Source organism: Mesoplodon mirus, assembly GCF_964341445.2.
Source record: "Mesoplodon mirus genome assembly, chromosome: 6".
Taxonomy (NCBI): Eukaryota; Metazoa; Chordata; class Mammalia; order Artiodactyla; family Ziphiidae; genus Mesoplodon; species Mesoplodon mirus.
The window spans coordinates 92,705,675-92,720,969 of NC_138982.1; the positions used below are offsets into that span (position 1 = coordinate 92,705,675).

Below are 15,295 nucleotides of genomic sequence, written 5' to 3' on the forward strand. Positions count from 1 at the left end.
TTGAGAAAGCTCAAAGAGCCTATTTAATGTAAAATTTAAGTATAGTATTTCCTCACAAAATATGTTTAAAAGCTATAAAACTGTTGAGAAGGGAAATTAACAGCTTCAGTGAGAAGGGGGCAAGAGTTGGGGGTAGGGTTGGAATTCAGTGGATCTAAGCATCCTGGAGTAGTCAAATATAGTAGCCTAAGAGAGGCACATGTCAAACTAGCTCAGATGTACCAACAGGCAGTAAAATAATTTTCCCCACTTCACTGATATCAGATATTATAAGGGGAAAACTTTCAATTTTATCAAAAATCTGTATTTGTTTTAAATTTAAAACTCACAGTGTTTTAAATATAGACATATTCATTAACAAGTATTGGTATTATCACCTTTTCTCTATCTTAGATTTCACCCATCTCATTACTTAATGGAAAATATACAGGTTTAAATCCTAGTATAATGACTTTCTTGCTCTATGACCTTAGGCTGTTTAACCTCTCTAGCCTAGTTTCCTCATTTATGAAATGGGGAATAATAAACCAACCTCTTAAGGATCATGGAAGGATGAAATGAGATAATCAGTGTAAGTGCTTAGTACAGTGCTTGGTCCCCAGAAAGCACTCATGAAATGGCTGCGTAAGGGTGCAGACACCACTGCATAAGTGGCCCGAGTTGAGGTCAGGTGGGTGGGGACTGAATCACAAAGGTCCCTGTAGGCTATATGAAGACTGAAGCTAGTCCCCCTGGGTTCAAATCCTAATTCTGTCACTTCATAGCTACACAATCTTCAACAGATTATTTACTCAATGTGAATACGCTGCTAGTAAAACATACTATAGCCTGTAGGAGTAACAGCCTGACATAATATAAGCTTTCAAGTTAAGTATGAAATACCAAGAATAAATTACGGTAATAATACTAGGTACCTATAAGAATGCTTTTCAGGAGAGGTGAATATGCCTTACAGGTTTTATTTAATTAATCTTCATAGATGTCTTGGGAGTTAGAAGCAAGTGGGTATTATTATTATTTTTTAACATCTTTATTGGAGTATAATTGCTTTACAATGGTGTGTTAGTTTCTGCTTTATAACAAAGTGAATCAGTTATACATATACATACATCCCCATATCTCTTCCCTCTTGCATCTCCCTCCCTCCCACCCTCCCTATGCCACCCCTCTAGGCGGTCACAAAGCACCGAGCTGATCTCCCTGTGCTATGTGGCTGCTTCCCACTAACTATCGGTTTTACATTTGGTAGTGTATATAAAAAGAAATGAAACTGAGTTGTTTGTAGTGAGGTGGATGGACCTAGAGTCTGTCATACAGAGTGAAGTAAGTCAGAAAGAGAAGAACAAGTGGGTATTATTAGTTCCATTTTACAGGATGGAAGGCAAAGAAAAGCGTGGCTTGATCGTAACTCTGTCATATCTCTTCATTCCAACAAAAGAACTAGGCATTCTAAAATCACAGACCCAGGTCTAATATTACTTCCCAAACATCTGAAAGTTTGCCTTCAGTTCATTCATTCAACTAAATAGATACTGATACCGTCAAACTGTTTCATCGGCCAAGATTATTCTGCCTAACTTTTCTTATTTTCTTTTATTCCCCAAACCATCTTTTCTGTTTTAGCCAAGATGACTTTCTGGTGCTCACTTAGGTCCAATACTGAAATGTCGACCTTTCCAATATTATTCCAAGCTGTTCTATATAATATGTGTTGAATAATCTCCCCTTCCACTTCTGCAATGTACCACTCCCTGCCTTTATTTTTTAAATTTAATTTAGCTTTACATTTTTATTAAAATAAGTTAAAAATATAACACTATAGAAATTTTCAGTCCTGGAGATTACTTCTAGAAATTCTAGATCAAATACTTATACTTTATTTATTACATTTTCATCTTCAGATAGTAACTCACTGATATGAATCATAAAGGCTTAACTCAGTGTAACTAACTGTCTTCTCTTTAGCTCTTCCCAGAGTTTGATGTGAACATTATTACTTTTATTTCTTCTATTTTTTCTTTCTTGTTCCTTTAAAGTAAAAAGGAAAAGTGTTCACTTAAAGCTGCTAGACACTGTAGAATGGACTGGCTCTCTACAACCCCCTGGTTAGTATATTTTAAGCTTATACCATATTTTCTTGATTAAAAAGCTTCATTTGTTTTTCAGCTTCTGTTTCCTAAAATCTTATATTCATTGGAAACACTCGTTTCCATTTCCTTCACTATTATGGGGTTATTTCCTAATAAGACTTCTATGCTTCATTTCACCGGGTGTCAGTAGAGACAAGCTTAGGCTGCTATTCTGAGTGTGTGTGTATGGGGTGTAGGGTGTCACTCCCTGATGGCTGTGTTGCTCAATACAGGCAAACCTCGGAGATACGGCGGGTCCAGTTCCAGACCACCACAATCAAAAGTGAATATTGCAGTAAAGCTAGTCTCACAAAGTTTTTGGTTTTCCAGAGCATATAAGTTATGTTTACACTATAATGTAGTCTATTAAGTGTACAATAACATTATACCTAAAAAAAAAAAAGGACATGCTTTAATTTTACAATGCCTTATTGCTAAAAAATGCTATCATCTGAGCCTTCAGTGAGTCATCCTTTTTCTGATGGAGGGTCTTGCCTCGACATTGATGGCTGCTGACTGGTCAGGGTGGTTGGTGGTAGACGAAAGTTAGGGAGGCTGTGACAATTTCTTAAAATAAGACAACAATGAAGTTTGTCACATTAATTGACTCTTCTTTTCACGAACGATTTCTCTACAGCATGTGATGTTGTTTGATACCATTTTACCCACAGCAGAACTTCTTTCAAAACTGGAGTCAATCCTCTCAAACCCTGCCACTGCTTATCAACTAAATTTATGTCACACTGTAAATCCTTTCTCGTCATTTCAACAATCTTCATAGCATCTTCACCAGGAGTAGATTCCAGCTCAAGAAACCACTTTCTTTGCTCCATTAAAAGTAACTCCCCATCTGTTAAAGTTTTATCATGAGATTGAAGCAATTCAGTCACATCTTCAGCTCCTAATTCTAGTTCTCATGCTATTTCCACCACATCTGTAGTTACTTCCTCCATGCAAGCCTTAAACCCCTCAATGTCATCCATGAGAGTTGGAATCAACTTTTTCCCAACTCCTGTTAATGTTTATTTTTTTGTGTTTTTTAATTTTTTTGGCTGCACTGCACAGCTTTTGGGATCTTAGTTCCCCGACCAGGGATCGAACCCAGGCCTTGGCAGTGAAAGCGCCAAGTCCTAGCCACTGGACCGCCAGGGAATTCCCTTAATGTTGATATTTAGATCTCTTCCCATGAAACGCAAACATTCTTAATGGCATCTAGGATGGTGAATCCTTTCCAGGAGGTTTTCAACTAACTGACTTTGCCCCAGATCCATCAGAGGAATCACTATATATGGCAGCTACAGCCTTACAAAATGTATTTCTTAAATAATAAGACTTGAAAGTCGAAGAGACTCCTTGATCCATGGGTGGCAGAATGGATGTGTTAGTAGGCATGAAAACATTAGTCTCGTTGTGCATCTACATCAGAGCTCTTGGATGACCAAGTGCACTGTCAATGAGCAGTAATATTTTAAAAGGAATCTTCTTTTCTAAGCAGTAGGTCACAACAGCGGGTTTAAAATATTCAGTAAACTATGTTATAAACAGATATGCTGCCATCCAGGTTTTGCTGCTCCACTTATACAGCACAGGCAGAGTTGGTTTAGCCTAACTCTTGAGGGCCCTAGGATTTTCCAAATGGTAAATGAGCACTGGTTTCAATTTAAGTCACCAGCTGCATTAGTCCCTAACAAGAGAGTGGGTTTGTCTTTTAAAGCCTGGAAGTCAGACATTGACTTCTCCTCCCTAGATATGAAAGCCCTAGATGGCATCTTCTTCCAATAGAAGGCTGTTTCATCTACACTGAAAATCTGTTGTTCAGTGTAGCCACCTTCATGAAGTATCTTAGCTAGATCTTTGGGATAACTTGCTCTAGCTTCTACATCAGCACTTGCTGCTTCACCTTGTCCTTTGATGTTATGGAGATGGCACCTTTTCTTAAAGCTCATGAACCAGCCTCTGCTGGCTTCAAACTTCTCTTCTGCAGCTTCCTCACCTCTCTCAGCCTTCACAGAATTGAACAGAGTTATGACCTTGCTCTGGATTAGGCTTTGGCTTAAGGGAATGTTGTGTCTGGTTTGATCTTCTAACCAGACCACTAAAACTTCTCCATATCAGCAGCAATAAGACTGTTTCACATTCTTATCATTCGTGTGTTAAATGGAATAGTACTTTTAATTTCCTCCAAAAACTTTTCCTTTGCAGTCACACCTTGGCTGTTTGGCGCAAGAGGGTTCACTTTCAGCCTTTCCCAGCTTTCGACATGCCTTCCTCACTAAGCTTGATCATTTCTAGCTTTCGATTTAAAATGAGAGACGTGACTCTTCCTTTCACTTGAACACTTAAGAGACCAGTGAAGAGTGATTAACTGATTTAATTTCAACATTATTGTGTCTCAGGGAGTAGAGAGGCCTGAGGAGAGGGAGAGAGATGAGGGGGAGGGGGGACTACTGGTTGGTGGAGCAGTCAGAACACACAACATTTATCAGTTAAGTTCGCTGTCTCATATGGGTGTGATTTGTAGCACCCCCTCCCCAAATTACAATAGTAATATTAAAGATCGCTGATCACAGACTGCCATAACAAATATAATAATAAGGAAAAGTCTGAAATACTGCAAGAATTAACAAAATGTGACACAGAGATACGAAGCGAGTAATACAGTTGAAAAAATGTTGCCAATAGACCCGCTGGACGCAGGGTTGCCATAAACCTTCAATTTGTAAAAAATGCAGTATCTGCAAATGCAATATCTGCAATAAAATGAGGTATGCCTATACGTTTATCTTGCTTCTTTAATCCATAAACTCTTTAATAACAAACACTGCTTTTTAAAATTTATCCCAAATATGTAATGCATTTCAATGTACTCTGGGTATAAAGAAAATACAGGACTGATCATTTATGGGAAAAAGAATCAAACAAACTATAAATGCAATTTTTATCCCTTTTATTCATCAGAGACACAAATTACAGAACCAAGCTTGGCTTAATAACAGTAGCATATAAAAATGTTGACCTGATAATGCCAAAAATCTATCGTGGCAGATTCAGAGTTAATCAGAAGACTGAGAAAAAAAGGAGAAAACTCAAACATTTTGCTTGTTATTATTTGCTCACTGCTATCTCAAGAACATATAATTTCTCTCTGAAAACCCTAAGAGCACATCACATGTAGATCTGGGAAATTGTACAGGCCAAAGAAGCTTTTAACCTGGAATTTTACTGTTCCCGTAACAGCAAGCCTCTCTACCTTCTAGAATTGTTTTTAAAAATACAGCTATTACCTATATTAAATTTTCTATATTAAAAAAATAGACTTTTGAGGACTTTTTCTATGTGATTAGGTTTTAGACTATTGAACAAAGGAAAATCTCCCTTTAAATAAAATATTTCAGAATAAGAATTTTCTCGTGGCATTTAAAAAAGCCATTATGATTAGACCTCCTCTGTGGCAGAATTTTTGTAAAATGTCACTTTATTTGACTGGTCCTACCTAATAGTATAAATACAGACTTCACAGTAATTGTTCCAAATGTCAGAAGCATGAAATTTCTGTACTTCTCTCCTTATCTCATTATGTTTATAATTTTCTTTTAAAAATATAAATATGTATTCACTGTATTTGTCATCTGCCAACATACATAAGCCCCTAAAGTTCTAAGACCATGTCTACATATTTGGAATAAGACATTACATGGAAATTAGGTGCTAAATGAAATCTACTGATACCTATGACATAAACTCTCAAACTAATTATATTTAGAGACAGCATTATTTTATACAAATTTTGCTGCTTTATTATTTCAGTATCTCAAGATTATTTTCAATAATGACCTAAATATATCTGAGATGAAAAGTAGGGATTATGAAGAAAGAGTTGTATTCTTAGAAGTGGTTCTTAAAGAAATAAGTGCTGGCAACTTCTTCCTTAGCATAAATTCCCTTCTCCTGTATGGTTTACTTCTTTAAGCCATTTAACTTTATTTCTTTAGCTTGAGAATTTTCAAAACAGTTCCCCTTCATCAGAAATGGAAGGCCAACCAATGCATGGTTTAAACTGCTTGTGTCAAACTCTGCTGTCCTTAAAAGCTGTGAGAAGAGCTATTCACTAAAAAGAGCCCAAGAGACAAACTTTAATCAAAGAAAAAAAAGTATTCCTTTCTTTGACTAGCATTTACAGATAGATAGCATCTATCTGTAAGTTCTTAGATGTTTATTTGTTTACATTTTTTCCTGAAAGTTAAAAGGAATGCTAATAGATATTGGGAAGAAAACTCCATTATTATCTAATCTGTTAGAAAAGATGATACTGACTTTCACAATACAGTGTATTCTTGGAAATCATGAGTCAGACTGTGTTGAAAGGTCAAATGTGCATTATTACTCCAACATTCACCTGTGGGAACATGCTTGGGATACTCTACACCCGAGTGAGAGTTAGTCTGATTGCCATTAGGGAGCAACCATGTGTTAGAAAGTAAAATGATGCCAGAGAAGGCTATTGTGTGAGGAAGTACAAACATGCTGAATAATGAGTATGCAAAGGTACAAACTGACATGTTGACTTTTTCTAGCTAAAGATTAGTACAATGTAAATAACTACAGTCCACCAAGTTTACACATTTACTGCTACACTGAATTGAACAGAAATAAAAAGTTAAATCAAATTGAACATATGGTCAAGTACTATGGATCCCAAATATAAACTGTAAATAATAAAAACCTTTTGTGATGTAAATATCTTATGTATCCTCTAAAACGATTATCTGAATAGACTTCAACTGTAATCCATATAGCACGCACACGACTTAAAAAACAAAAGAAAGAAAGAAAGAAAGAAATATATATATGCAATAAAATTGCTATTTTGTCCTAAATAGCAACTCTGGTTGGGGATTGAAAAACTTCCAGCTCAAGGACCTGAGTTTGGTAAAATAATATGATCTGCAGGTCACTGCATCTGGCCTCTGTTAAATGGGTCTGGAAAATAGAGGAATTCCACAAATGCAAACTATGCATGGCTACCGGATACTACCTGCCTATCAAAACCATACTTAAAAATATTTAGCAAAAACAGCCCAATAACAATACAAGGGAATAAAAAATGAAACCAAGGTCATAAGGGCCTGGGTCCTTTTTCATTTTCCATTTAAAAAAATAAGCAATCTTGGAATGCCATGTTTCCTGATTTTCAAAAACAGAAGTTTGAATTTATTCAGGTACCAGAGAGACTGACAGTTTCATGCTTTTTTTAACTCTCATCTTTTCACTAGCAAGTCTAATGAGAACATCACAAAAGCAGAGAATGTTATGAATAGAATGAATGAATCATAGGATCCACCCTATGCACCCCATGACACAGTCATGGCAAATGCTAATTATCTGTACATTGCAAGTCTTATTCCTATGCTTAGGGAACCTCCTCAAAATCTGCACCTGACTTGTGTTTGTGTCCTTCAAGGCACAATATAATGCACATAGAGATCTTAATGAAAACAATTAAAAGCAGAGTTTATTCATGAGCTGTAAAAAGTGAAACTGTAGAACTAACAGTGTGAACAGAACACAAATGTCTGTGTTCTCAACCCCCAGCAGGAACAGAGTAGAGAGGGATGAGGGACCACTTACCTCTGGTGTACCAAGAGCATGTTCTCCAGCTAAAAGCAGCATGCTCAGGCCTCCCATTTGAGTAGGATCTAAATAAGTCAAAAACAAGTAAATCATCAATTCATAACCATGAACTATATATAATCCAGAGTTGAAAAAGAATACTCACAAAGACTAGCAATCAGAAATCCAACAGAACCACATGTAACTTATTACAGAAAACTTCTGAAACTCTTTATGAAGGAAAAACCTGGGGTACATGTGCTTAGTATTCATACTTTTGTGAGCTTTTTAAATACCACTGTTGTCCACCATTCCAACAAAATACTTTCTTCAATACCACAGCTGTTTATAACATGAATTATCTCCTAATGCGATGCTTCTTTCCTTACTGCATGGGGAGTTTGGATGGATTTTTTTTTTTTTAACGAAAGAGTGCTCATACTTGTCTTCTAAGAAACTTGAGATTGTTATTCTCAAATTGTTATTTCTGCCACATGATATCAGGGCTGATAAAAAGTACAAGGCCATCAGAGGAACTAGAGAACAGGGAGATATTTTACAAAGGGGACTCCAAAAATCTAGTGGGCTTTGTTCAAATATTCTTTCTTTAAAACTTTCAAAAACAAATTTAAATTAAACAATGATGTATTTATAACATCTTAAATCTTAGGGGGTACAGTTAGGCGCTTCCTTGAAAGGCCTCAGAATACCTTTAACATTGAAAATGAACACTTTTTATACTTCCAAAGGTCTTTGTTTTCATTCCTTCAATAATCAACAGAAAAAGAGAGAGAAAATGAAAGCAAACTGGTAGATCTATGACCCAGGATTATATCTAAACAAGGAAAGTACAGACAATAAGAAACCTATAGACTTTAAGGTTGTCTTAAATGAATTAAATTTCAGAACTTCAATGAACTAACATATCTGAAACTGCCTAAGTCAGTGCTTATCCCAGTGCATATTGGTCCTCAATAAATGCACTTTTTATTTTAGTAATCTCTCTACAATTCAAAATGAGGACCAGGCATAGTGTTGCCTGAAGACAATAAGGTGTCTCTCTTCTCTTTCTTTTTTGATTTTTTTGTTTAAAGATATGCGCTTAAGTACATCTTTGAATACAATCTGTCTCAGGAACTCATGAAGCAACTCTGACCACTTCTTACATACAGTCAAATTTAAAAAAAAATTTTTTTTTGAAAAAAGAATCTGAGGGGAAGGAAGGAAGGAAGGGAGGGAGGGAGGGAAAGGAAGGAGGGAAAGAGGGCGGAAGGAAGGAAGGAAGGAAGGAAGGAACGGTTAAGTAGAGGGGAAAATATGTCACCAAACAATCAGGTGGTCACAAAACAGCTCCATATTGGAAGGTAGCCATGTAGGAATACACAGAGGAACATGAGCTGGTTTGCTGAAATAAGGCTCTCTGTTGTTGTTTTAAGAGTCCATTCTTAATTAAATGTTAAGTTTATGAACTATTTTGGCTGCTAAAAGAGACACGTAAATCTATTGGCAAATAAAAATCAGGAGAGAGAAATGAATTTAGCAGAAAGTAAAGGTGTACTTTGGTTCTCTGGGCAGCTAAATACTTTTGCAGCTGCCATTCTAGAGATCAGGAGTCTTGCATAATTGCATTCTAATAAAGATAAAAATGTGTTAGTGCATAATTGCATTCTAATAAAGACAAAAATGTGTTAGTGCATAATTGCATTCTAATAAAGACAAAAATGTGTTAGTTCAAATTATAAAGTAAAATAGGAACATACTTCCATGATAATTTAAGTTATATACCAATATGACTTTGCTGTATAGATACTAAAACACAGACAAGAAATCATCATCTTTTATATTCATTTATACTTATATAATGTTATTTGGATATATCAAAAATATATTTATATATAAATAGCATGCTTTCCCTTCACCGAGAGAGCTTCTACTAAATTAAATTCTACATAGCTTTCCCTCCTTGGAAATCATACACTTGACTGCTTTGGGGTTATTCAAAATGCAAAATGTCATGTGACAAGGACTATTGGGAAAACAAAGCAAAATGAGATTCCAGGTTGAGGAAAAGCATAAACTGGCCTCTAAAAGCCCTATAGTATCCCCTAGATTTAAACAGCTAAGCACCATGTTTCAATTAAAGGCAAATTAATTTGCTTTCATTGTGTTAAAAAGGAGCATCACACCAACGTTATCCACTATACACTAGCTTAACAAGGGCTCTGATCATGGATTTCCAACATCCGTCACAGGCCCTTATATATAATGAGATAAATGCAAGAAAGTTGTTTTCCTTCTTTCCTGTATTTTGCTTAAAGAATGCTGTTTTTAAAAGCTGACTTGTAGGGGCTTCCCTGGTGGCACAGTGGTTAAGAATCCGCCTGCCAATGCAGGGGATATGGGTTTGATCCCTGGTCCGGGAAGATCCCACATGCTGCAGAGCAACTAAGCCCGTGTGCCACAACTTCTGAGCCTGCACTCTAGAGCCTGTGAGCCACAACTACCAAGCCCACGAGCCGCAACTACTGAAGCCCATGTGTCTAGAGCCGGTCTCTGCAACAAGAGAAGCCACCACAATGAGGAGCCCGAGCACCACAACGAAGAGTAGCCCCCGCTCACCACAACTAGAAGAAAGCCCACGTGCAGCTACAAAGACCCAATACAGCCAAAAATAAATAAATAAATTAATTAATTAAATTTTTAAAAATAAAAAATAAAAATAAAAGCTGACTTGTAAATATACTGGTTGAAGTCTAGGTCCCACTTTGAATTTGTAGGTGTAACAGGTAGATTAATAAACTGTGAGAAACGGTGCTACAGGCAGACATCTTTCACTGCTTTCTGTAGTTTATCTACAATTACTTTTGGTTTTTGAAGAGCCACTGTGTGAAAAAAAAAAAAACAAACCTACATAGACCAATCTAGATTTAGAACTGGGAGAAAAAGCAATGGAAGATAAATGCTAATCAAAGGAATTTATTTAGAAGCCAGTCATAATATCCTCTTATTTGGTCCTGATGATAAAAGAAACTCTTACTGACACAATCTGGGGAGTCTAGAGAGCTTACCAAGACTACTAGCAAGTGGGTTGAAGCTAAAATTATACAAAGTAACAGCTAAAACAAGGACAGATTTCTATTCTGATTCCTCTGGGATATGCAAAAGCATCATTTTGGAAGCTCACCTAGAATTACACTACAGACACTTACGTAACAATCACCTGAAGACTTTGTTCTCCCAGAATGCTGCCATTGCATCAGACTGCATTTCCTAGATTTATATGTGACATCACCACACACTTTGTTATACCATGAATCACACACTGCACTGTCAAATCTCATTAGGCCTACTGGCTATTAAAAAAATGAAGTGTCATCAAATACTGCCTAAATTCCATTCCCAAGCTTTCCATTTTGCAAACTGTTCAGAGCTCTCATCTTAAAGAAAATTTGCTTGTAATAATGAAACAGGAACCCTATAGCTCAACACCAACTTCAATGCTTCCATCCTGCCCAATCTCCCTATTTCATCCCGGAAAAGTCCTCTCTTGATTACGGTATTATAATAACCATGGAAGATAGAATCATTTGCAGGGTGAATATAAATGCTTTATTTCATGGTAATAAATGCTGTAGCATTCCTTACCACCCAAAGAGTATTAAGGTCTCATAACAAATGGGACCATCTGGAATGTTAAATTTGCCTGGCCCGTAACAGGAATGGGGGCCAGAGAGAGTGTAGGATGGAAATTCCCTCTAAGAAACAGCTGTCAGATCCATCACAGATTTGTGATGGAGCTGTTCATACTCTTGGCTTCGATGTTGAATATCCTCAGATGATCTACATAATTGTGGTTTTTTTAGGTATCCAAGATAACTAAGGTGCTTACTGGGACACCTTAATACTGTGCATGAGTGGGTAAGCTATTTTGTTACATTATAAAATTCCCTGAGCTCCTGACAAATCTCCACATTGCTGTCTGCTTTTCCATAATGTCAATGTCAGGAATCCACACATATTTGTAATGACTCAACCACCTGGTCTATACCTCCTTTCTTTAACTATATTATATATACACATTCTATGTATGTTATACTCCAAAGCTTTAAGCTATGCTGCATATTTGCCATTGCTTCCTATTGGTTAAATTTTGCTTTTCTCTCTCTTTCTATTATCTGTTAAAAATACTGCCTAAATGAATTGACCTGTTCTTAAAGAACAGGTGAAATTAGTGTCTAAACTCACCAGCCATCCCAAAGTTAAGCTGAGGCATTTCTTCAGGCTTTGTTTTCTTGGGGCTTGGCAAGTCTCTTGAAGAGTCAGGTGGGAAGGCCCATAGTTTCTTCCGTGGATTGACAGTGGATGTTGGGGATTTCACAGGCTTGTTTGTGGTAGGACACCATTTGTAGCCAGGATTTGCTTTCATAAATGCATCTTTATACTATAAATAAAGAATAGATAACATATTTTAATTAACACATAGATTGAAAAAGTTCTAGTACCTTCACCTTACTCCCCTATTTAGATAATGAATGAAAAAAACACTTTCAGTAAGTTCTTTCCTTGTAGAAGAATGACAATCTCAGTACAGGGCTTTAGAGCTAGGACGTGAATTTATCTACTAGAAAGTTCATTTGTGGGATGAGGGTGCAGAGGCAACACATTTTGTATCTTTTAATCCTCTTCTTTTTTTTTTTAGGATCCAAAAAGTTACCTGACCTTAGTAAAGAAAGGGAGTTATTCATAATGTGGTACGTAAAGCAGCACCTATTTCAAAGTAAGTATCAAGTACCTTACAAAATGTGAGTCAGTACCAGGGCCAGTAACTAGATTCTGCTCACTGCTAATTTGCTAAGTATGTTAAAAATTAAATCTGTACAGGCAAATGCAGGGAAACCTAACAGAGCAATGTAATCAGTTGTGGGATAAAAGCACCAAGATCACGAATGGGAGATGCAGAACAAGGTAGGGCAAACTGATGCAGAACTTTTTAGTTCTTTGAAGATGCAGGGCCATGTAGAAGAAAGAGTACTGGATGCAGAGTCTGATGACCTGGCTTCAAAACCCACCTCTGCTATTAGCCAGCTGTGGACATTAAGCAAATTATACAACCTTTCTCAGCCTCAATTCTTCCATCTAAAAAGTGTAGCTGCACCTGGTAACATCCCAGGGTTTTGTAATGAGCACATGTGATCTCAAAAGTGAACATGCTGCGAGCTGTGATGTGTGATGTTGCAGATTAATCCATCACAAACTGTATGTCTTTACTTGGAGGTTTCAAACTTCACTGTTAATATCTTCCTTCCTCCTTCACTTTTCTGTGGTTTTCTCCCTTTTCCCCAACTTGGCCATTTCTTTCCCTTTCCTGACAATACTTAAACAAAAATATATTTCTTGCTATTCGTGTTATATTGCCAATGGTTATGTTATCTGATAAAATGTATTTTTCATGTATTCTTCAATGATTTTATGTTATATGATTGCTAGATACCTTATTTAATTAATACAATTCTTTCAATCCCCTAAACTTTCTTTTTAAAATGGTCACTCTGTGTGTAAAATTAATTTAGTGTAAGCTCAAAATAGCTTTTTTATCTAACTCATTAAAGAAAAAAAAGGTTCCTTTACCCTTAGTGTAAGAAAAGTATATGGAATCCAACTAACAAACTTTTTCCACCACTTCACTTTAAATCATATAAATGAAAATTGTATTGTAAATAATATAATGCAATGTTAGTAGTCAATGGTTTAGAATCATCCCCAAAAATCACTCAATTCAAATTTTCTGAATAATCAATTTTTTTAAACTAAAAGCTGTATATCTGCATATTGATACATAGGTATATGAGGAAGGAAGGTAAGCGTAAAAAACAGTAAGATACAGTTCTACTTTTCCTACAAAAATAATTAAAATGGGATACAAGGCCAGATGCAAACTAGAATTTACCATCACATAACAGAATAAATTTGGAGGTATCAATGTAATGTAAGAGGTACTCTATCCCAGCACATTCACATGCATGGGGGGATTTACATGTTAAGGTGAGGCAGACAAATAGCCTCGCCTGCTGTCTGGAGGTGGAAAGTGACAAATGATAGGGTGAGATAAAAGCAGCAGGCACATGCATCATTATTTTGTCCCAGCAAAATGCACACGAGCTGGTCTGTCAGATGAACAGTCATTTGGACAAAGGTCACCACTCTATAACGTAACAAAAGACTATCAAACAAATTAACATATTTGTCGTAAGAAATTTTAAAAGTTTTGGGTACTTCTGGTGGTTTCTTAAGAAAAAAGTCCCAATTCACGGATGGGACTAGACAGATGGATGTCACTAGCCTTCAGATTTCTTCTGTTTCTTAGGTGTCCCCTTCCTCCCCTCCAATGTTGTCGATCTGCTAGGTAAGTTCTTTCCCAGTAAATATTACATCCTTTTCTAAGAATCACTTAGCAATTAGCTTTGATGAAAATCAACATGTGTAATGAAAATGATAATACTGTCATTCTTATGAATGAATTATTACCAGCATCAACTATTTTTAAAAGCACTGATGGTATTAATAAATAAGTTAGCTTAAACTAACTTATGATGTGGAGCTGTGCTGAAGATAACATAAAGCAGAGACAATCACTGACCATACACATCTCTTTCTCTTGCACTTATTCTACCCACCCACCCACATCCATCTCAATACTTTGTGAGGATCGACTAGGTGACAGACACTGGTTAGACACTGGGGACTAAAAGAGCATAGAGTCTCCACCTTCAAACTGTTTACAATCCACAATCAGTAATCAAAATGTTACTTCTTCTTATACATGGTCTACGGACTTTCCCCTGGCTTAGGCATGAAAAATGGTTTTGCAGAGGGTCCGTAAAAGGGGAAGCTATCTATGTGTTGAAGAACAAAAGGCAAGAGAAACGCCCAGAGTATGTGAGGTTTTATGGAAAATGGTGACTGAGAATTCACTATGAGAGTCAATGCTCTATAAATGTATTACAATTTTAACCTTGTCTTAAACTCGATGTAAAACAACATTCATTAGCTCAACCAAGTATATATTTGAGCAAAAGGGTTAAGAATGTAGGAGACAGAGAAAAGAATAACACACAGCCCTTGTCCTTAAGGAGTTTAAAGCTTAGATGGAGATGTCATAAATTCATGAAAAGACATACAGGTCAACACAAGCAGTGTATGAACACCAAGTGAGGGCGGAGGCAGGAAGAACCCTCAGCATGTGAGGATGTCTGTCCTTGGAACTGGGCTCATCATCAATCACTTGCTCTGATTCAGCTATAAGAGACAACAGAAAGGCTTAATCATTTGTTGTGATGAGGTTATTAGGAAAGGGATTACAGAGAAAGCTGAGTAAGGGAGAAATGAAAAAAGACTATATATAGTCTGAAGCAAATAGCTGAGTGAAAGTATTAGCAAGCTGGTCAACCATGTGGGCAAAAATCCATCAGCACAGGACTGAAAGGACCAAAGAGACAGGCCCACCCATCCAGATCCCCAAGGCAGGGCTTTCAGGCTGGGGGTGGGAGGGGAAGCTC

At 36.7% G+C, this 15,295-nt stretch overlaps 1 protein-coding gene across 14 annotated transcripts in view; it reads right to left on the reverse strand.

Moving 5' to 3' along the window:
* The window catches only part of BBX (BBX high mobility group box domain containing), a 291,684-nt gene that overhangs the window by 71,444 nt on the left and 204,945 nt on the right, over positions 1–15,295 (reverse strand). For all 14 annotated transcript variants that reach the window (XM_082626016.1, XM_082626015.1, XM_082626007.1 and 11 more), the window contains 2 exons: positions 11,985–12,180; positions 7,758–7,825 (listed from right to left, as the gene is read on the reverse strand). In XM_082626016.1, coding sequence (XP_082482142.1) covers positions 7,758–7,825; positions 11,985–12,180 — 264 coding nt within the window. The remainder of the gene's footprint in view (positions 1–7,757; positions 7,826–11,984; positions 12,181–15,295) is intronic.